The 23,353-nt window shown below is 44.3% G+C and overlaps 1 protein-coding gene across 6 annotated transcripts in view; it reads right to left on the reverse strand.

Moving 5' to 3' along the window:
* The window catches only part of FRMD4A (FERM domain containing 4A), a 451,440-nt gene that overhangs the window by 152,388 nt on the left and 275,699 nt on the right, over nt 1-23,353 (reverse strand). For 5 of the 6 annotated variants that reach the window (XM_039357562.1, XM_039357563.1, XM_039357560.1 and 2 more), the window contains exon 2: nt 2,682-2,747. In XM_039357562.1, coding sequence (XP_039213496.1) covers nt 2,682-2,747 — 66 coding nt within the window. Of the gene's footprint in view, nt 1-2,681; nt 2,748-16,634; nt 17,235-23,353 lie in introns of those variants that run through there. The other variant, XM_039357564.1, reaches the window with a different exon arrangement.

Raw genomic sequence — 23,353 nt, forward strand, 5'->3', positions numbered from 1 at the left:
ACAAAACAGACACACCCCGAGTAAATTCAAAAATGTGTTTTGCAAAATAAAGAACACAATGAACTACACAACTGTTTTACGATATAACAATAGCCCAGCAACCAAAGCAGGAAATTTGTTTGTCACAGCTGCACCAATTGTATATTCTTTTCCTCCCTTAGATCCAATGTACAGAGAGAAAGTGACAATTCAATTGTTGGTCTTCCCTGCATTTCACAGGTTTTGGCCAAAATTAAGAAAGGGTTGTATGTGTCAAGAATATATTCTTTAAGGAGAATCTCAGCCACAAGCCAAAAGTACATTTAAGTCATTTCTTGGCCAAATCCAGGAATATTTGCAGAGAGAGGTTAAAAAAAAAAATCAAAATGGCGGCCACAACTTTGGAATTGAAGCTCTTTCCTTCTTTAATGTAAAAAGGGGCGGGGCTTCAATGGCATGGCTGTAACTGCCATCTTGGTGGGTTTTTTTTAAAACACTCTTGGCTAGGGGTAGGCAATCTTGGCTCTTTTATGACTCGTGGACTTCAACTCCCAGAATTCCTGAGCCAGCATTCTGGGAGTTGAAGTCCATGAGTCATAAAAGAGCCAAGGTTGCCTACCCCTGCTCTTGGCCAAAACTCAGAACTTGGGCAGGAAGAGGACCATAATAATAATGACCACAATAATTTGAATATGCATATCACCCACGCTCAACAGTGATTTACAGAAACAAGTAATAATAAAACACTGAATGTCATCATAAACCCTAAAATAGTCACAGTAAGAGCAAACAATTAAACATTTAAATGAAGCATTAAAACTGTAGCCAAAAAAATATATCAACCAAGACAATTAATTAGTATACAAGTTTCCCCCTACTCACATAATAGATCAGTTTCTCTAATCGTCATCTTCACACAGACTTCTTAAAATAGAGATACCCCACGTGTGCTATCTGTACTTAGTAATTTGGGTTCTCTATGGTTTGGGAATGTAGTCAGAAGTTGCAAGAGGAAGGGTTTCTTTAGGGCAAGACAGATCCAAAGAACCAAGAACGACCTGTGGAATTACTTCTGAATGGTTCCTTTATTATAGTTCATTGCCTATAATGCACAGCCAACGCACAGCTCATCACAATCCCATAGGCCAGGGGTAGGCAACCTTGGCTCTTTTATGACTCGTGGACTTCAACTCCCAGAATTCCTGAGCCAGCCACACTGAGGGGCAAGGGAGAGTTTCCAAGCTGAGCCATGCTGGCTCAGGAATTCTGGGAGTTGAAGTCCATGGGTCATAAAAGAGCCAAGGTTGCCTACCCCTGCCATAGGCCAAGCATGGAAAACAGCTATTTACTTAACATTTACCCAGTTCAACCCCAAGAACGCCTCGAGAAAGGCACGGTTCAAGGTCCCACCTGACCATTAGTGACCCCTCAGTCAGTTTTGACCTGCTTCGCTTTGCCTGGTCAAAACTGAACAGAATTAGGTGTGATACTGGAAGAGGTGCCTCTGCCCTATATCAGTGGGGATGGAAAGAGTCCCCTTGTTGCGACTGTGGTGCTGAAATGCAAAGTATTAAACGTATTGTGCACTGTTGCCCATCATGTGTGTTCTCTGGTTCCCTAGAACATCTGCACGAAGCAACACCCAGAGGTGATCCGGAGAGCAGGATTGGACATCCAGTTATGAGGCCATGCCCTCTTAGAAGTGTTATATATCATTACGTGGATTGCATGTACATTCTTACTTCTCTCCTGCCATGTTATTATACGCTAAATGATAATAATATTGCCTATAAGCAGACTCTTGCCAGACTAAAGCAATTACCTGCAATAATTACAGATATATCCTGTGAACTGCTTAGGAGGACCAACCTTGCTCTCTTTCCTGCCTATCAGACATTCCAAGCTCCACTTCCTCTTTGTTCTCTGGGAAGGAGCCCCTCCCTCCTGAGACCCCAGACCACATTCCAGCACAAATACCAAGATATCAATCGGGTTTTTCTGCAGACACTTCATGCTGAGTCCCAGCAAAACTTCCACCAGTGCAATGGCTTCAGAAATGGGGGTTGCCTTCCGGGGTTCAAGTCTGTGTCAGATCTGAACATTCAGAGGGAAAAAACTTTTCAATCTTGCTATCACCCCTTGGGTTTGATGCACTATATTTTACACCTACTCAGTTACAAAATTTCAGACACAAGAAGAGTAATGGATGTCTGAGAGCAGAGTAGGGGGGAGGAATAGGAACAATGAAGATGGTGATCAAGACTTTGCAAAGTCCTGGTCTCCTTTTGCAGGTGTCCGTTGAACTTGGGTCAAGGGGTGGGATTCCAGCTGGCGTATTAGACAGCTCCCCTTCCATCTATAATCCTGGAATCTCTTATGTAGGGGTCTTCAAACTTGGCCCTTTTATGACTTGTGGACTTCAACTCCCAGAATTCCTCAGCCAGCGTGTGCCTGGCTGAGGAATTCTGGGAGTTGAAGTCCACAAGTCATAAAAGGGCCAGGTTTGAAGACCCCTGCTCTTATGGATAGTGAGCTTGGCTGCATAAAAATGTAATAAATAAACAAACAGGATCAAATGCAGTAAGCGGATGACTAATAGACAGTTCATTAATTAAATTAAAGAGCTCTTCCACCGTGCTGCACCGAGAGAAGCCACTGTAGCATCCTGGCAAGGCCCCAGAAATAAAGAGGTGCTTAATTACCTGCACGAGAAGTTCCAACTTCCTGTCATCAAGGAGGTGCACTTGACACCGGCGGCCCTCTGTCATCTAGGAAAGAGAGAGAGAGAGAAAAAACCCAGGAGATGAAAAAAAAAAAATGAGTTTTAACAGATGCTGAAGTCACAAGCTTGGCAAATATTGCTGTCAACACACTGAAGCCTCAGCTGTTTCAGAGGCTGTGTGGGAGCAAATGGTTCCCCCCCCCAAGCCCTGGTGAAGCTTTCTCTGGAACCAGAAGAGAAAGATGGAAATAAATAAGTGACTTGCCCCCTGCCAGTTGTTGGTGCCTGGCACATGTTGCCTCTGCTTTGACTCTGCCCTAAGCGGGGGACGGTGCCAGGCTAAGAGCAGAGTTCATGGAAAAGGCTGAGGGCATCCACCTTACATGACTCCCACTGTCTTTGCTACTGAAGAGGGAAACAGGGAGGAATTTGGGATGGCTTCCAACGACACAGCCTAAATGTACACAGAACAATCCAGAAGAAGCCGGCACTAATGGAGGACCTTTCCAGGCTTCGGCCTACTCTTCTGTTCCCAGGTTCTTCTCATCTTTGCCTGTTTACCGTTGTTCTGGATCCTCCTTCTTTCCATTCCCACCCTCAGGATCAGAGGATAAACAGAGGAAAATACAAGTAGTCCTCAACATACGGCCACAATTGAGCCCAAAATTTCTGCTGCTAAGTGAGACATTTGTTAAGGGAGCTTTGCCCCATTTTATGACGTTTCTTGCCACAGTTGTTAAGTGGATCACTGCAATTGATAAGTTAGCAACCCGGTTGTTAAGTGAACCTGGCTTCCCCCCTTGACTTTGCTTGTCAGAAGGTCGCAAAAGGGGATCACATGACTCCGGGACGCTGCAACCGTCATAAATATGAGTCAGTTGCGAAGTGGCTGAATTTTGATCATGTGATGCTGCAACGGTCATAAGTCACCTTTTTCAGTGCCGTTGTAACTCCAAACGGTCACTAAACCAACTGTTGTAAGTCTAGGACTACCTGTATTGGCCAGGGTGGAGTGGATGGTGTCAGGAAGGAGTAGTGAAGAATCCACATTTGGAGCTCATTATTTGGAGAGCGTAGCAGGGGTCTGGGTAAGATCTGAACTCTGATCTGATGGACCCAGACCTCCGTCATTCGTGGGCCACAACAGCCACACTTCACACATTAGCTCAGAGGTAGGCAACCTTAGCTCTTTTATGACTGGTGGACTTCAACTCCCAGAATTCCTAAGCCAGCATGGCTCAGCCTGGAAACCTTTTCCTTTCCCCTCAGCATGGCTGGCTCAGGAATTCTGGGAGTTGAAGTCCACGAGTCATAAAAGAGCCAAGGTTGCCTACCGTTGCACTAGCTGAAGGACTGCATTAATAGAAAACCCTCCAACGAGTAAACGAAAATGAAGAAAAAAAGGAAAGGTATTGTGGTGTGCTATTAAACACAACTTCATTAAATGTGAAAAGAGCTGCGAAGCAACGCTTTGCTTTGGCCCTTTGGCTGGCATGGTTTTTCATTACCCAGAGTATCAACACTGGGTTTGATGATTATCTAACCAGAGCTACATTGCTGCCTAAAAATAGCTAATACATTTTCAAGATTCGTGTCTACAAAACAGGCTTCAAAACGTGCCAAGGACAATGAACATACAGTATGCCAGGAATCTCCAACCTTTGAAACTTTATGACTTGTGGACTTCAACTCCCAGAATTCCTCAGCCAGCATGGCTGGCTGAGGAACTCTGGGAGTTGAAGTCCACAAGTCGTAAAGTTGGTAAGATTGGAGATTCCTGCAGTAAGTCATTTGCTTTATGAAATGCCCATTCTGGATGCCTTCGGTAGCCCACTTACTGTTTCGTCTTTGCATTAAAGATTCACAGGAAGTATATTAGTACCGCTTTATAAATCCTTATAAGGCCACACCTGGAATACCGTATCCAGTTTTGGTCACCACATTACAAAAAAGATGTTGAGACTTTGGAAAAAGTGCAAAGAAGAGCAACTGAGATGATTAAAGGCCTGGGGACAAAAATATATGAAGAATGATTGCAGGAATTGGGTTTGGCTAGTCTAGAGAAAAGAAGGACTAGTGGGGACATGATAGCAATATTCCAGTATTTGAGAGGCTGCCACAAAGAAGAGGGGGCCAACCTATTCTCCAAAAAGCCTGAAGGCAGGACAAGAAACAATGGTTGGAAACTGACCAAAGAGAGAAGCAACCTGGAATTAAGGAGAAACTTCCTGACAGTGAGGACAATCAACCAGTGGAACAATTTGCCTTCAGAGGTTGTGGGTGCTTCATCACTGGAGATTTTTAAGAAGAGATTGTACAGCCACTTATCTCAAATTGTATAAGGTCTCTTCTTGTCCAGGGGTTGGACTAGATGACCTCTGAGATCCCTTCCAACTCTATTCTGATCTATTTATTTTTCCAGGCAACTGATTTCATCACCTTCCCTTTGTCCCACTCAATGAATATATCACGTGACATGACTGATTTTCCTGCCTCTTTCAACAATTTTGGAGACCAGGCTATAATTTTTAATCATTTCACCTTCGCCGTTTTTTGCAATGTGATTAGCATTTCCTGTTCTTTTCACTCCAAAGAGGATGGCAGAGAAGCCATTATTAGTTTTCTTCTGCCTTCAGAAACAGAGCAAATGCTGAATTCCTGGCTTATCCACAAGAAATGCCAGATACAGTATCTTTCTACTTAGACCAGGGGTGGGCAACCTTGGCTTTTTTATGACTTGTGGACTTCAACTCCCAGAATTCCTGAGCCAGCATGGCTTAGCTTGGAAACCTCTCCCTTTCCCCTCAGCATGGCTGGCTCAGGAATTCTGGGAGTTGAAGTCCACGAGTCATAAAAGAGCCAAGGTGGCCTACCCCTGATCTAGGCCTAGACCATTTTCTGACTCGTAAACTTCAACTCCCAGAATTCCTGAGCCAGCATGGCTCAGCTTGGAAACCTCTCCCTTTCCCCTCAGCATGGCTGGCTCAGGAATTCTGGGAGCTGAAGTCCACCAGTCATAAAAGAGCCGAGGTTGCCTACCCCTGACTTAAGACTGTCCCACAGGTGCTTTTTTCTCCAAAAGGCAATTGGGACTTTTTTTTCCCTTGAAGATTTTTCCCTTCTCATCCAAGAAGCTTCTTCATTTCTGGCTGAATGGTGAAAGATGATGGAGTTCAATCAAAACTGAAGAGGCTTCTTAGATGAGAAGTGAAAGTCTTCAAGGGAAAACAAAGTCCAGTTGCCTTTTGGAAAAAAAAACAACACCTATGGGTCAAACATGTCCTGGATGACTGAGAATCTCCAGAGACATTTCTACTCAGACTGCAAAACACAACTGTTATGTCTAATCACAATGTTTCCTTCCACAGCCATAGTTGCAATGACCCCATATTTCCTTATCTCATTCAGGCTTCAGCACCTGATAATTCCAAAATGTGCTAACCCAAATTAAAAGTATTTTTTTTTTTTTTTTTACTGCTGGCTTCCAAGTTTCTCAACTCGAGAAAGTTGGTTAGATTCAGGAAAACCAAATCTACTGTTCTAATGATAACAGGATATTATTGGTAATTAAAATTACTTTTGCCCAGGGGGCAGGAGAGGGAGAGCCACAATATTCAATATAAGGCCCTTGAAAGGTCTCTATTAAAATAATGGCACGAACGCAAGAGATATCACATAGCAAGACTTTTTTAAAAAGCTCTGTTAAAAAGAAGAGAAGGAGGTTTTATATCCTGATTATAACTGCGTGAAGTTATCCCTGCTAATGTTTTGCAATTTTACTTGCTTAAAAGGTCAGTGACAGAGAATCACAGCAGATGGGAATGTCTATTTCAGGGGTCTTCAAACTTTGCCCTTTTATGACTTGTGGACTTCAGTTCCCAGAATTCCTCAGTCAGGCATGCTGGCTGAGGAATTCTGGGAGTTGAAGTCTACAAGTCATAAAAGGGCCAAGTTTGAAGACCCCTGGTCTATTTCAAATGCTAAGCTGAGCTAGATCTGGTTAGTACTTGGAGGAGAGACCAAGAGAAAATTTGAGAATTGTAGCTGCAAAAATGACAAAAAAAATTTCCATTCCTTCAGAAAGTAATGACATCACTTCCATACCTCTGCTAAGAAACTCCATGGATGTTTCTTTACGGGAATGTAGTTAGATTCAAGGGAAATTTTATTGTAGTCATATCCACATCCTGGTTTTCTTTTAAAGTATCAAAAAAAGCATACACAGGTGTCTCCTTCCCCCCCTCACAATAACAATCATAATGAAACTTTGGGAGATTGGCCCAAGGTCAGTCTTCAAACTTGGCCCTTTTATGACTTGTGGACATCCACTCCCAGAATTCCTCAGCCAGCATGCCTGGCTGAAGAATTCTGGGAGCTGAAGTCCACAAGTCTTAAAGTGGCCAAGTTTGAGGACCCCTGAACTAAGCTAATGAAGAACCATCATTTCTCAGGCTAGAGAGAATCGTTATGTCAACCTAGATCAGAGGTCTTCAAACTTGGCCCTTTTATGCTGGCTGAGGAATTCTGGGAGTTGAAGTTCATAAGTCATAAAAGGGCCAAATTTGAAGACCCCTGGTATACAGGTTCTAATACAGTCCACATCTAGGTTATTTTAAGATCTGCCTGTCTTAAAACTTTCAAGGAGGCATATCTTGCAGGTCTCAACAAAATCAACACTAAGCAAGGAGAGAAGCAACCTAGAACTAAGGAGAAATTTCCTGACAGTTAGAACAATTAACCAATGGAACAACCTGCCTCCAGAAGCGGTGAATGCTCCAACACTGGAAGTTTTTAAGAAGAGACTGGACAGCCATCTGTCCGAAATGGTGTAGGGTTTCCTGCTTGAGCAGGGGGTTGGGCTCGATGACCTCCAAGGTCCCTTCCAACTTTATTATTATTATATTATTATAACACGCTGCAACTCACATATTTTGTCTATTGGCACAAGGAAGCTATTTTTCTTTTTAGCTACTTGTAACCTCAGTATAAAGCTCTAAAATCCCATTTACAAATGGCTGCCCTGTATCTTAACTAAGGGCCGTACCAAAAAGACGGCAATTGTTATGCCTTGCTCCACAATATATTTAGCCAACTTAGTGCCTGACCCCTGGATCTTGTCTACAGTGCCAAATATTTGCTAGAAATGTCCCAAACTGTAACCTGGAAAAGATGGAAAATATACACTTAAAAAAGAGGGGGGCCAAACTATTCTCCAAAGCACCAGAGGGCAGGACAAGAAACCATGGTTGGAAACTGATCAAAGAGAGAAGCAACCTGGAATTAAGGAGAAAGTACCTAGTAGTGAGGACAATTAACCAGTGGAACAGCTTGCCTCCAGAAATCGTGGGCACTCCATCACTGGAGGTTTTTAGGAAGAGACTAGACAGTCACTTGTCTGAGATGGTATAGGTTCTCTTGCTTGAGCGGGGGGCTGGACTAGAAGACCTCCAAGGTCCCTTCCAGGTCTATTCTATTCTAAAATTGCTGGTTAACCTCCTGTTAAATCATCCCTCTATTAAAGTATCTATGGAAATATCTGAATTCGTCTAGCAAGAAGGCAGTTCTGTGTGCTCTCTCTCTCTCTCTTTGTGTGTATGTGTGTGTGTACTGTACACACTTAATTAAAGCAGCATTGGCAACTCCTTGTAGATCAGCTCACACTCTGACAGCTAAGAGAGTTCCTTCAGGCTTCTTAGCTGGAATGATACCTTCACCTTGGTTAAATGAAGTGTAAATGTTGTTTATCATGATGGCTTCTCATAAGACATTCTGGGGGGGGGAAGCATTTGAATGATGGGGCGCTTTTCATGCTTCATCTACTTTTATTTAACAAACGGCAGTAGGAAACTATGTGCTTATCAGAGGCGTTTGGGAAGAGAGCAAATTCTTTTGTTTCCCCTGCACAGGTAGTTCTCAAGTTACGGCCACAACGGAGCCCAAAATTTTACGTTGCTAAGCGGAAACATTTGTTCAGCGAGTTTTGCCTCATTTTACGACCTGTCTTGCCGCAGTTGGTAAGTGAATCACTGCGCTGGTTAAATTAGTAAAACGGTTGTTAAGTGAACATGGCTTCCCCTGTTGACTTTGCTTGTCAGAAGTTCACCAAAGGGGGAGATCATGTGATCCCCAGATGCTGCGACCGTCATAAATACGAGTCGGTCGCCAAGCATCTGAGTTTGCATCACGTGATTCTGGGGAAGCTGCATTGGCCGTAAGTCCGATATATAAGTCTAAGTGCAGTTGCTATTGCTATTATCCTGCTGTTCATGAGAAAAATAGCTTAGCTTTGTAGAAAAAAAAAAAAACCCACTTGCTGCAGGAAGATTGATTCACATGGTCAAATTTATGAACCACCTTCCTCTCTCTTACTTTTGCAATGCTAACAAATCTGAATCCTGGAGATTTCAGACTGCAAACCTTTTTTGCAAGGAAAAAAAAAGGCCTTTAGTAAACGCATTGCTTTGTTTTAATTAAAGCAATGTGCTGCTTTTCTCAATCCTGCAGTGAATTTAGTTAAACTAAGGGGCTTAGCTTTCAAACACATGAAAAAATTTATCTTTCTTTAAAGCAGTGGTTCTCAACCTTTTTAATGCCGTGACCCCCAACCGGTCGTAAGTCAAGGACTACTCAACCGGTCGTAAGTCGAGGACTACTCAACTGGTGCAGCACTGTTTGCAGAATGGGACTTTTGGCGGGCTCAGCAGGGCAGAGACAGCCTGGACAATTCCTATTGGCTTTTGAAAGCCAATAGAATTAGACTCTATTCAAGAGAGTCTATTCTGTTGGCTTTCAAAAGCCAATAGAATAAAAGGGAGTAGCACAGCTAAGGAAAAGGGGGAAAAAATGGTGGACAGCCTTGTTTGGCGACCCCCGTGAAATGGTCGTTCGACCCCAAATGGGGTCCCGACCCACAGGTTGAGAACCACTGCTTTAAAGGCATCTGACTCGGCTTTCACCAGTTGGGAGGCTTTTCCCTGCTCAGCCCAAATATTGTAGATTATTTTTTTAAAAAAGAGGGTGCAGAACCTGCCCCTCCAGAAAAGTTTGCGGAATCAAAGCCTATAAAATCTTCTCTGAATCGGGTTTTCAAAATAACGTTGGTAGAAACAATCTGCTTTGGTCAGGAAGGAGGAACCCAACAGTATTTGCTTAAGGCGACCGTTTGAGCGTCTTTCAAAAATGACTGAAATTTTAGAGAACGGCTCTTCGAAAAAGAAATACAGGATCAAACGGCAGGATAACGTTTCCACGCCTTGCACCTTCCGATGGCAGCCAACATGGATACAGTCAACCCATAATAAATCCATCCACCTCACTCCCTCCTTCCAAAGCTCCAAATTCATGCCTGTTTTATCCAGCTTCCTTGACTTGTGCCTGGCTGAGGAATTCTGGGAGTTGAAGTCCACAAGTCATAAAAGGGCCAAGTTTGAAGACCCCTGCCTTAAGCAGTCCTTCCCCCATTGACAAGCCATCTGGAAAGGTCACCGATGGGATAACACTGGGATGCTGCAACTAAATAGATAGTGGTTGCCAAGCCCCTGACTTTCGATCATAGGATACTACAAGTGTGAAAAACCTGTGTGAAAAACAGCCATAAATCACTTTTTTTGCTGCTGCAACTCTAAATGGTCTCTAAATGAATGACTGTTAGTCAAGCAGTACCTGCATTCAGAAAGTAGGTTATCTCTTGAAACCTATGTGCTACTCCTAGCTCTGAGTTGCTTAAAGTGACACCCATGTTTGATGTGTATTCTTATTTTCACTGGCCACGATCACAGGACACAGTTTCCTGAAGTTAAAGTAATCATAGTTTACTTAGCAAACTTAATTTTCTGACTGACAAAACTGTAAACTAACCACACCATCTAGATCAGGGGTCTTCAAACTTGGCCCGTTAATGACTTGTGAACTCCCAGAATTCCTCAGCCAGCATACCTGGCTAAGGATTTCTGGGAGTTGAAGTCCATAAATCTTAAAAGGGCCAAGTTTGAAGACCCCTGACGAGATGCACAGAACATATTATTTTCTGGATCCAGTGTGGTGTTTGGCAGAGCCTGCAGGTAATAAAGGATGCACGTCAAACTATTACTACCTTAATTCCACCCGAATTTTAGCCACAAATTGTTAGCCTGCATTTGATTCTCCAACTAGCCACCAAGTGTGTAAGATACGTGGTGTTTCCCAGATACCCTCAGCTTCCCTGATACACTGTGTTAAGGAACTAACAGGGTATTAATTAACTGGTTATTAATATCAGAGAACCTAAAATGGATACAGTCAGTCCTTGTCTTATGACCACAACTGAGCCCAAAATTTATGTTGGTAAGCAAGACACTTGCTAAGCAAAACCTTCTGACAAGCAAAGTCAATGGGGAAGCCAGATTTGCTTAACAACTTAACATCTGTAGCAATTCATTTAGCGACTGAGGTAAGAAAGGTCGTAAAATGGGGCAAAACTCACTTTAAAAATGTCTCGCTTAGCCAACAGAAATTTTGGGCTCAATTGTGATCATATGTCGGGGTCTATCTACACCGTATACCAGGGGTAGGCAACTTTGGCTCTTTTATGACTTGTGGACTTCAGCTCCCAGAATTCCTGAGCCAGCCATGCTGAGGGGAAAGGGCAAGTTTCCAAGCTGAGCCATGCTGGCTCAGGAATTCTGGGAGTTGAAGTCCACAAGTCATAAAAGAGCCAAGGTTGCCTACCCCTGCCATATACCTTCTTCTGTATGTCTTCTAATCTTTTACCTAACCCAAATGGAGAACAGTAAATCGGATTACGAGCAATTATGGAAGACTGTTCAATAATGAATAGTTCAATTCTTATTCCTGCAGTTTCAGGGTAAATAAACATAGACTACAGGATGTTTACAAAAGCCACAGGTGAAAGTGTAAAAAGTTACACTGTATGGTGACAAACAGCAGCTTTTAAAGAAACAGTGCTAACATGTCATTATCCCAAAACAATGCTTCTCCAGAAACTTCTAGTTTTGTTTATAATCGTTAAAATCCAAAACAGAATCTAAAAGTTACTGTTCTTTGTTGCCAGTCTAACCCATTGTTCATTCATTGTCCTCAATGAACAATATTCATTGCTCAGCAACACTTTCCACTATGTATTCAAAATGGACATTGTACATATACAGTATGTATGTATATAGAATGTGTATATGTGGGTTATGTATGTGTATGGGTAGATATATACTTTTTTTTGAGAGCAGGCAAGAGAATTTCATTTTAATATGGGCCAGTGTGCTCATACTAAAAAATGACAATAAAGGCTATCTTATCCAATACATTTATGAAACATACAGGGATCCGTGCAAGAGATCCTGGCTGATCATTGTCACTATAGCAATACCCCCTGTTCTTAACTAAGAGTGGCTCCTGTTATTTCTGTATCAATCTGTCTCTAATTAAATAACTAATGAAACACTAAGGAATGAATGACTATTGTGACTGATTTTTTTTCAACGCTTCCATGGAAGAACTGCAGCAGTCCAGTTTCATGCTTGCCAACATATCTCAGATGATTATGAACATATGCTTACTTAGGGCTTCTAACTTCATAAAAGTTGCAGGATGCATCTATGGGTGGTTAGAAGGACCACCCTTTTAAATATCTCTTCCATAGGGAATTGGGCATGGTCATTTTAAGGACACAGTCTCATTATTAGGTATGTCTAATACCTTCTTCTTGTGCCATATCCGTTATCGGACATTGGCGATCATGTTGGCGATCCTGTTTTTATCAGCAGCCGCACAAAAAAGTGCTGCTGAGTTTTGTCCAAACCAGTCCCTTAGATTTTGAAGCCACAATGTTCTTCTTCTGCCTGGACCTCGTTTGCCTTCCATGTTTCCCTGGAGGATTAAATGGAGTATGCCGTATTTTTCTGGGTGTCGCATCACGTGTCCGAAATATTCTAATTTTTGCTTTTTAATTGTTTTGATGATTTTCCTTGACTTTCTCAGGCGGCTTATCACCTCCTCATTTCTGATCTTGACCTAACATATTAGATATACCTAATTTCATTAGGTATGTCTAGTAGTACAATGAAAAGAAGGACTAGAGGTGATATGATAGCAGTATTCCAGGATTTGAGGAGCTGCCACAAAGAAGAGGGAGTCTAGCTATTCTCCAAAGCGCCTGAAGGCAGGACAAGAAGCAACGGATGGAAACTAACCAAGGAGAGATGCAACCTAGAACTAAGGAGAAACTTCCTGACAGTGAGAACAATTAACCAGTGGAACAACCTGCCTCCAGAAGCTGTGAATGCTCCAACACCGGAAGTTTTTAAGAAGAAACTGGTCAGCCATTTGTCTGAAATGGTATAAGGTTTCTTGCTTGAGCAGGGAGTTGGACTAGAAGACCTCCAAGGTCCCTTCCAACTCTGTTATTTTGTTATTCCTATTGCCGAAGATCATTGCTCACTGCAGAGCAATGTTCTGCATCTCAGCTGCAACATTCACAGGATGGAATAAGACCTCAAACGTATCAAGTTCTAATAAAGGAGAACAGGATTGAAATGAGGGCACCTTGATGCTCTCTGAGCTTGCAGGTTTTCTTGCAGATATTTCATTTACCCAACTATGTAACATCATCAGTCCTGGTCAAGCCCTTTCCAAAGATTTGAGCAAACCAACAAATAATCCTTCCCACAAATCATTTCACTGCTGTAGGAGAATTATTTTCAGTGCCAATGTTTTGCCCAGCCTTGGACCATGAAATCACCTAAACAGATTTAGCTTGGAACAGGTTGCATTATTATAAAACTAAAATTGAGAGTTTTCATAGTGTTGGCCTGCCATAATTTTTATTAGGAAAATTTGCTTTCATTGCCATAATGCAACATCTTCCAAAACTGCACATACAATTGTATGTGTACGCCCGAGTGTGTCAGTTTTAAGCAATACAATGGGGTTGTTGTTTTTTTAGTTGAATTTTCAGTAGTCCTTGACTTATGACCACAATTGGGCCTAGAATTGAAGTGAAAAATGAACTGTTGTAAGTCAAAGACTACCTGTACTGTATTCCAAGTGATACATAAATAATGTGGAGTCTGTTTTCTGGAATAGGTAACTTTTGCCAGAAAAAGTAAAAAAAAAAAAAAAAGATACAAACACACTTCCCTAGTAGAGGCAATATTGCCACAATCAGCAGCTGTGGATTAAATTAGTGTAAAGTCAGCAATTCAGGGAATACTTAGCCAGCTTTTTGCTTCTCCGTAGTACTGGGAGAAAAAAAATAATAATAATCACCCATTCATACACAGTAATAGAGTAGAGCTCCCTTTGGTGTTTAATGGATGGTGGGGTTAGGAAAGGAACAGACTGAGAAAAATTGGCATAAACTGAAATAACACATTTCCCCAGACGCTTTGAGAGTAGGAAGCTACTCCAATGTGAACATAAATTAAACATAAGACAGCTGAGGGTGATTTAGAGTTCCTTGTGAAGCTGCCAAAGGTAGAGATGGCAAGTCATTGTCACTTTGGAAATCTCAGCAAGAAACTGTCTGCCTTGCTATCTATCTATCTATCTATCTATCTATCTATCTATCTATCTATCTATCTATCTATCTATCTATCTATCTTTTCCTTCCTTCCTTCCTTTCATTCCTATCTCCATTTCTCTCCCTCCTTCCTTTTTTCTCCACCTCCTTCCTTCCTTCCTCTCATCTCTTTCCCTTCTTTTCTTTCCTTCCCATCTCTCTCCCTTCCTTCCTTCCTTTCCTCCCTCCCTCCCTTCTCTCCCTCCCTCCCTCCCTCCTTCCTTCCTTCCTTCCTTCCTCTCAGTCCCATCTCCTTCCTTCCTTCCTTCCTTCCTTCCTTCCTCTCAGTCCCATCTCCTTCCTTCCTTCCTTCCTTCCTTCCTTCCTCTCAGTCCCATCTCCTTCCTTCCTTCCTTCCTTCCTTCCTTCCTTCCTTCCTTCCTCTCAGTCCCATCTCCTTCCTTCCTTCCTTCCTTCCTTCCTCTCAGTCCCATCTCCTTCCTTCCTTCCTTCCTTCCTTCCTTCCTTCCTCTCAGTCCCATCTCCTTCCTTCCTTCCTTCCTTCCTTCCTTACTCTCAGTCCCATCTCCTTCCTTCCTTCCTTCCTTCCTTCCTTCACTTCCTTCCTCCCCTCTCCTTCCTTCCTCCCCTCCTTCCTTCCTTCCTCATTCCTTCCTTCCTTCCTTCCTTCCTTCCTTCCTTCCTTCCTCTCAGTCCATCTCCTTCTTCTTCCTCCTTCCTTCCTTCCTTCCTCTCAGTCCCATCTCCTTCCTCCTTCTTCCTTCCTTCCTTCACTTCCTTCTTCCTCTCAGTCCATCTCCTTCCTTCCTTCCTTCCTTCCTTCCTCTCAGTCCCATCTCCTTCCTCCTTCCTTCCTTCCTTCCTTCCTTCCTTCCTTCCTTCCTTCCTTCCTTCAGACAGTCCCATCTCTTTCCTTCCTTCCTTCCTTCCTCCTTCCTCTCAGTTCCTTCCTTCTTCCTTCCTTCCTTCCTTTTCCTTGCCTTCCTTCCTTCCTCCTTCCTTCCTCCGCTCGTCCCATCTCCTTCCTTCCTTCCTTCCTTCCTTCCTCTCAGTCCCATCTCCTTCCCTTCCTTCCTTCCTTCCTTCCTTCCTTCCTCTCAGTCCTTCCTCCTCCTTCCTTCCTTACCTTCTTTCTTCAGCCCTTCCTTCCTTCCTTCCTTCCTTCCTTCCTTCCTTCCTTCCTCTCAGTCACATCTCCCTTCCTTCCTTCCTTCCTTCCTTCCTTCCTCTCAGTCCCATCTCCTTCCTTCTTCGTTCCTTCCTTCCTCTTCCTCTTCCTCTCCTTCCTTCCTTCCTTCCTTCCGTTCCTCTCACTCTTCTCTCCTTCCTTCCTTCCCTTCCCATCTCCCTTCCTTCCTTCCTCTCAGTCCCATCTCCTTCCTTCCTTCCTTCCTCTCAGTCCCATCTCCTTCCTTCCTTCCTTCCTTCCTTCCTTCCTTCCTTCCTTCCTTCCTTCCTTCCTTCCTTCCTCTCAGTCCCATCTCCTTCCTTCCTTCCTTCCTTCCTTCCTAGATTAGATCTACTCATTTATACAATATCCTTTTTCTTGCAGCAGACCCAGGGCGCGTGTATAGGGTGGCGGCAGCATGCTATTATTATTAAAACGCAGCCTGGGCTATTAATAGAAGCGATTGTCTCCCTCGAAAAAAATTTTTTTTTGCTGATCTATTTTTCTCCCTTTGCCGCCCAACAGCGAACACGCTTCGCAGCACGTTTGGGAGAGATGCAATTTGCGAGACACGTTGTTTTTTTTTTTTTTTTTTTTTAACAGCCCGGGTGAGAGAAGCAGGCAAGGCAGACTGCAATTTTTAAAAAATAAATAAATAAATATAAACGGGGGAAGAAGGGAAAACGGGGCGATTTGTCAAACGCGGAGGAACTTTTTTTTCTGCAGCCGCAGCAGCCTCAGCAAAGGGGCATCGCTGGAGGGAGAAATGAAAGTGTGCGCGCGAGGCTCTCCCTTCTCTCCCACACCGAAGCAGCAGCCATTAAGAACCGGGAAGGCGCAGGTCCATCTTTAGCAGAGCCTGGCAAGAGGGCAGGCAGCCTTGTCTGAATGAAACCAGCCCAGGCATCCTTTCTTCTCTCCCCTCCTCCGATCACCACCACCCTAGCGCGCGCACACACACACACACACACACACACACACACACACACACACACAGGCGCACACACAGCCCAGTCCCTCTAGCCACCTCTCCCCGACCCCTCGCAACGCCGCGTTTCGGAATAAAAGAAGGGGAAGCCCAGAGCTTCGTTCTGCTCGAACCTCTTCCCCCCCCCTTTTTTTTTTTTGTTTCAAGATGATCTCTCCAGCCGGCTCCATCCTCTGCCTAGTTTGATCTCGGCCCGCTTTCTTTAAACGCCGCGCGTTACCCACGGCCCCTCTCCCCATTTCTGGAAACAAAAGGCAGACGTTACCTTTTTTTTTTTTTTTCCCCGCTTCCGCACCTCTGCCGGCGGGCAGCCTCAGCGCTTCAGACTGGCCCCCTGGCCAGAAAGCATCGCGTTCAAGTCCAGCTCAAGTCAGGCCTCGGGGCCTAACGGGGAGCAGAAACCAGCATCCTGGGGGGGGGGGAAGCTTTGCTAGCGTTCAGACGCAGCCCTTCCTCGCCTCCTTCTTTCCTTCCTTCCCCCGGAGTCTGCCGGGCGCATCTCTTCTCCCTCTTAACGGTCCCTCCCGGGCTGGCTCCAGAGGTGGTTCAAGGCAAGAGGCATCTTGCACAGCTGGCGCGCCCCAGACACACGGAAGCTCCCTCGGACATGCAGTGAGCGAGGGACACACACATACAGAGGGACACACACATACAGAGAGACACAGAGAGAGACACACACACACACAGAGAGAGACATACACACGCGCGCGCGCGCGCTGTTTGCAATGCAGTGGGGAGCCGCCGTGCGCCTCCGGGCTCCGAGCATGCTATCCGAGAATAAGCAAGCAAGGCAGGAGCAGCCACGCCACCCACCGGCTTCTTCTGCAGTGGGTTTCCTCCTTTATCCGCTCCCCTCCCCCAGCCGAGATGTTTATTTTATTTATTTATTTTTTTAAAGGCTCTAATGCAGACAAAACACCCGGGTTGAGTAGGGGGGAGGTCGAGGGGGGCCCGGTTACGAGACGGGAAGGCGAAGGAGAGAGAGAGAGAGAGAGCATGGGGAGGTTGAAGGGGGAAACGGCAGCCAGAGCTGAAGCTAAAGGAGCTGGGGGGGGGGTCCTCTGGGTGGGAAGACCACTTTAAGTCTTCAGCTATGGCCTTTGAACATCTGGGTGGGGGTTCCCCCCCCTACATCTGGGAAGGGAAATGGATGGTCTGGCAGATGAGGAGACTAAGACGGATCTCCTTCTTCAACAGCAAGGTGAATCTCCAACTGTATACTGAATCACTTTTGGGCACCGATCACCCTTAGGAGATGCCCCATAAGGTGCCCAGAAGACCTACCCTAGGCAAGCCGTCGGCAGTGCTGACCAGGAAGGATGGGAGATAGAGCAAACCTCTTGGGTTCACAAGCTTAGAAAAGGCTGGGCCAAGTTCTTAGAGCAATGTCCAGAAGAAAAAGGTTGAGTTAAGAGGAATAAGAGAACGACAGAATTGGAATGGACCTTGGAGATCTTCTAGTCCAGGCGTAGGCAACCTTGGCTCTTTTATGACTTGTGGACTTCAACTCCCAGAATTCCTGAGCCAACATCGAAACCTCTTCTCCTCAGCATGGCTAGCTGAGGAATTCTGGGAGTTGAAGTCCACAAGTCATAAAAGAGCCAAGGTTGCCTACCTCTGGCCTAGGCCTAGGCTACTTTATGACTCGTGGACTTCAACTCCCAGAGTTCCTGAGCCAGCCATGCTGAGGGAAAAGGGAGAGGTTTCCAAGCTGAGCCATGCTGGCTCAGGAATTCTGGGAGTTGAAGTCCACGAGTCATAAAGCGGCCTAGGGCAGGGGTAGGCAACCTTTTATGACTCGTGGACTTCAACCCGCCGCAGATCGCCCAGGCAGCCCAGCAGCAGTATGGCAGTCACACCTTCTGCCCGCGCCCTGCACTGTCAACTGTGCATGATGGGATGTGAGGGCAGAGTCTTGTCTACGCTGCCTGGCTGCCATGTCCTTGGCTGCACTGCTCCGTGTGGGCCACGCTTGGGGGCGACTCTCTTTCAGGGGGGCTGCTGGAGAGGAGGGGGGCATGGGGGGAGGCGAGGCTGGGGCAACGGCACGTGTGCCCACAGAGAGGGCTCCGAGTGCCGCCGCCGGCACCCGTGCCATAGGTTCGCCACCACTGCTATATACCATTCCAGACAAATGGCTGTCCAGTCTTTTCTTAAAAACCTCCAGTGTTAGAGCACCCACAACTTCTGGTGGCAAGCTGTTCCACTGGTTAACTGTTGTCATCACTGTCAGGCAATTTCTCCTTAGTTCTAGGTTGCTTCTTTCCTTGATTAGCTTCCATCTGTTGTTTCTTGTCCTGCTTTCAGGTATTTTGGAGAATAGGTTGACCCCTCTTCAACAGCAAGAAGGGGACAATGAGATTGTGAGTTGTGCTGGGGTGGGCAGAGAAAGAAGGAAGAGGGAAAAAAAAAGGTAGGCTTGATTTGTTGATCTTTCTATTTCCTTTCTGGCACAGCAGACCTTGAGTGTAAAAGTTATGATTTGAATTCTGTTGGCAGCAGGAAAGAGAGACGGAGCCTGGGAGAAGTCTTAATGGAAAAGGAGGAGGGGGCCGACAAATCACCCAAGGCAAGCCCCCCCCTTCCCTCTTTATGCAAGACAAAGCAAAAGAAAAGAAAAAAAAAACATACCAGAAAATCCTGGCTAATTTGGCAAAAAGCCACAAGAAAAAGTGCAGTAAGTGGACGTACGTCAGAACGGACAGTTCTGAAACCAAATGAGGCTGACTTGGACTTGAAGCCTGAAATAGAATCCTGAGAAAAGTTTAGTTTGGATTAGAAAATCCAAGAGATGCAGATATATAATGTTGCCTTCTCTCCCGGTGCTCCAGAACGGAGGAGGAGGAGGAGGAGGAGGAGGAGGAGGAGGAGGAGGAGGAGGAGGAAGAAAGAAGAAGAAGAAGAAGAAGAAGAAGAAGAAGAGGAGGAGGAGGAGGAGGAGGAGGAGGAAGAGGAAGAGGAGGAAGAAAGAAGAGGAGGAGGAAGAGGAGGAGAAAGAAGAGGAGGAGGAAGAAGGAAGAAGGAGGAGGAGGAAGAAAGAAGAGGAGGAAGAGGAGGAGAAAGAAGAGGAGGAGGAGGAGGAAGAAGGAAGAAGAGGAGGAGGAAGAGGAGGAGGAGGAAGAAGAAGAGGAAGAGGAGGAGGAAGAGGAGGAGGAGGAAGAAGGAAGAAGGAAGAAGAAGGGAGAAGAAGAAAAGAAGAAGAAGAGGAGGAAGAAGGAAGAAGAAGAAGAAGAAGAGGAGGAGGAGGAAGAGGAGGAAGAGGAGGAGGAGGAAGAAGAAGAAGAGGAAGAGGAGGAGGAAGAGGAGGAGGAGGAAGAGGAAGAAAGAGAAGAAGAAGGAAAAAGAAGGAGGAGGAAGACGACAGTTTGTACTGTTTTTTGTACTGGAGCATCCCTTGAACATCATCAGAAAAGAAAATTCCCATCAGTCAATTGCAAAAGGCAGCTTGATTTGGGACAACTTCCATCCTGGGACTAGACCTTTAACGCTATCAAATAACATTTCCCTATCCCATGTTCTTTGGACGGGCTCAATAGAGGGACAAAAATGCCAAATCTAGTCTAAACATCTGGATGACGATGTGATGAGCCATACTAACTAGTACCTTGAATACAGTCCCAAAACATCTGGAACATCACTTGAACACCCTCGAAATTGACAAAATCCCCATCGGTCAATTGCAAAAGGCAGCTTGACGGGAACAACTTCCATCCTATGACAATATCTGCAACACCATCAAAGAATAACATCTGCCTACCTCAGATTGTTGGGAAGGACTGGATAATTGGATAAAAAGACCAAATCCAGTTTAACCATCTAGCTGACTGTGAACAACCCTAATAAAGATATCTGATTTTACAAAGAAAATAATAAAGTATACTTTCCTTCAAATTAAGTCTGACTCTTGCTAATGACATAGATGTTTCTAAGAAAGGTTGTGGGTTTTTCGACAGTCACAAATATATGGTTTGCTATTGTCTCTTTTTCAAATTATTGTTTTATTTCCCAGATTGGCTTATAACCAGGGTTTTCTGAATATCTTCCTTCCGAGTGCTAAAAAAAAGGTTGACCATCTTAGTGTCCAAGCTTAGACATCTTCAGTCAACCCCTTCTGTTGAAGAAACATCTGCAAGTTTAATCATTTTGAATTCCAGTTGTTAATTTAGAGAGTTATGGGCTTCACTTTCTAAAAAAAAAAAAAAAACCCACGCCCTGAAAAGTATAGATGATTGGAAGGAAACAACCAGGATGGGACTGAGAGAGAACAAGGAGAAACTATATATTCTTAGTTTCAATTATGAGGAAACAGTACTTAGAAGAGGGAGAAGTCAACTACTCAAGAAACTGTGGAATCTTTAAAGAGAGCGCTTGCAAAACATTTCTGGGTGGGAATGGGTGAAGAAAACCTTGTTTTAGTTTTGAAGGATGGCCTTTGAACTTTCCAAGCTTGTTAGTCTGACAGAACAGAACATACAAATCCATTTGAAATACGCTCCTGAGTATTTCGCTTGCTCACGTCTGGGAGTAAATAACGAGTGAATGCATCATTCTTTCACTCTGGTGTAAATGTCTGTTATGGCTTGCTTTTATAGACAGGATGATAGATTAAATGAACGCTTGGTCTGCCCTACTGTGGGTAGCAGTTGCATTCTCCTGTTCCACTCCGATCCTAAATTGTGATAAATTACCCTTAGGAGGTTTTTAAATAGCAAGTCCAGAGCAGTAACCCCAAAACCACAGGCAACTCAACTCAAAAATGCAAAATGGGAATCAGTCATAAAAGGCACCATTCATGTAACGGGATCCATCCAGGGTAACCTGCAAATAACAGAGGGGATAAAGCCCATAAAATAATAACTGCCATTGCACAATGTGGTTCAAATAAGATCTAATTCCACAAGTTGGAGGAACGATTCTCAAGAAGTTTCCAGCCAGCTCCCACAAAGCCGTGTTTCAGCTTCAGAAACAGCAAAATCCTCTTTCATCCATGTCTTCAAGATATTCCTATAACATACAGATCTTTGACTTACGACCACAATTAAGCCCAAAATTTCTGTTGTTAAGCAAGACATCTGTTAAGCAGGTTTTGCCCCATTTTACGACCTTTCTTGCCACAGTTGTTAAGCAAATCTCGGCAGTTGATATGCTAATAATTCAGGATGCTGCTTACAAGCACTGTGTGCTTAGAGCTCAAAGCATTGTTAAGAGACCCCACACACCCACTTTATGGTCTGTTTCTGTTGCTCTCCTCTGGGAGGAGGTTTTGAAGTATTTATAGCAGGACTACCAGATTCTGTAACAGCTTTGTTCCCTATGCCATCCGTCTGGTAAACTCGCAAGATTCGTTTTTCTCACCATGCACATGTATACATAACCCGAACTAGACTGTGGTGTTTCTCTCTGTCATATAATATATGTGGGTGTGTGCATAATTCTGCATTTATTTATTATTATTATTGTCATATTTATGTAGTGTATATCGGAGGTAGTGACCCTTTGAGAGCTGAATGCAACAAAATTTCATTTTCATGTGTGCCGATTAGTGTACATTCAAAGTGACAATAAAGTTATTATTCTATTCTACTTTATTCTACGCTATTCTACCTTACCCTACCCTACCTTGCCCTACCCTACTCTACCCTATCCTACCCTACCTTACCCTACTCTACTCTACTCTACCTTATCTTACCCTACTCTATCCTACCCTATCCGACCTTACCCTATCCTATTCTACCCTACCCTACCTTACCCTACCCTACTCTACCCTACTCTACTCTACCTTACCCTACTCTATCCCACCTTACCCTACCTTACCCTATCCTACTCTACCCTACTCTACCCTACCCTACTCTATCCTACCCTACTCTACCCTACCGTACCCTACCATACCCTACCCTATTCTATGCTACCTTACCCTACTCTACTCTACCCTACCCTACCTTACCCTATCGTACTCTACCCTACCTTACCCTACCCTGCCCTATTGTACTCTACCCTATCCTACCGTACCCTACCCTACCTACCCTATACTACCCCACCCCACCCTACTCTACCCTACCTTACCTTATCCTACTCTACCTTACCCTATCCTACTCTATCCTATACTATCCACATAGTTGCTTAGTGAATCTGGCTTTGCCCCTTGACTTTGCTTGTCAGAAGATCATAAAAGGGGATCACGTAACCCCCCTGGGATGCTGTGACCATCATAAATATGAACCAGTTGCCAAGCGTCTGAATTCTGATCACGTGACCATGGGTAAATGTGAAAAATGTTTTTTTCAGTGCCATTGTAACTTTGGACAACCACTAAGGTTTACCTGTAATTGTCTAGAAAGAATGGTGAGAACGAGAGAGGAATTTGGCTTGAATCAGACTCTGCTTTGGGTGCTTCAGCTCAATTTTCACGCAGGCTTTCTACTTAAAATTAAAAGAACTTCGGAAAAAACTCAGCTCGGTACAGGGAGTCCTCGACTTACGAGCACAATTGGGAGGGAATTGCGGTTGTAAGTCATGTTAGTTGCATGTCGAGGCACCTACATGACCAGACCGAATTTCACCATGTGATTCCAGATCGGTAGATTGAAAGAAAATAAAAGGACTAGAAAAAGTCATTGACAACTCATTTCTGTATCAGGACAAGAAGCAACGGATGGAAACCCATCAAGGAGAGAAGCAACCTAGAACTAAGCTGAAATTTCCTGACTGTTAGAACAATTAACCAGTGGAACAACCTGCCTCCAGAAGTTGTGGGTTTTAAAGAAGAGATTGGACAGCCATTTGTCTGAAATGGTATAGGGTTTCCTGCCTGAGCCGGAGATCCAAAATCCTTTCCAACTCTGTGATTCTGTGATTCTGTTATTCTTCCTTCCTTCCTTCCTTCCTTCCTTCCTTCCTTCCTTCCTTCCTTCCTTCCTTCCTTCCTTCCTTCCTTTCTTCCTCATCAATGGAGGTTTTTAAGAAGAGACTATTTGTCTGACATGA

This window comes from Crotalus tigris, unplaced genomic scaffold (assembly GCF_016545835.1).
Source record: "Crotalus tigris isolate CLP2741 ecotype Arizona unplaced genomic scaffold, ASM1654583v1 scf7180000018925.3142382, whole genome shotgun sequence".
Classification (NCBI taxonomy): Eukaryota; Metazoa; Chordata; class Lepidosauria; order Squamata; family Viperidae; genus Crotalus; species Crotalus tigris.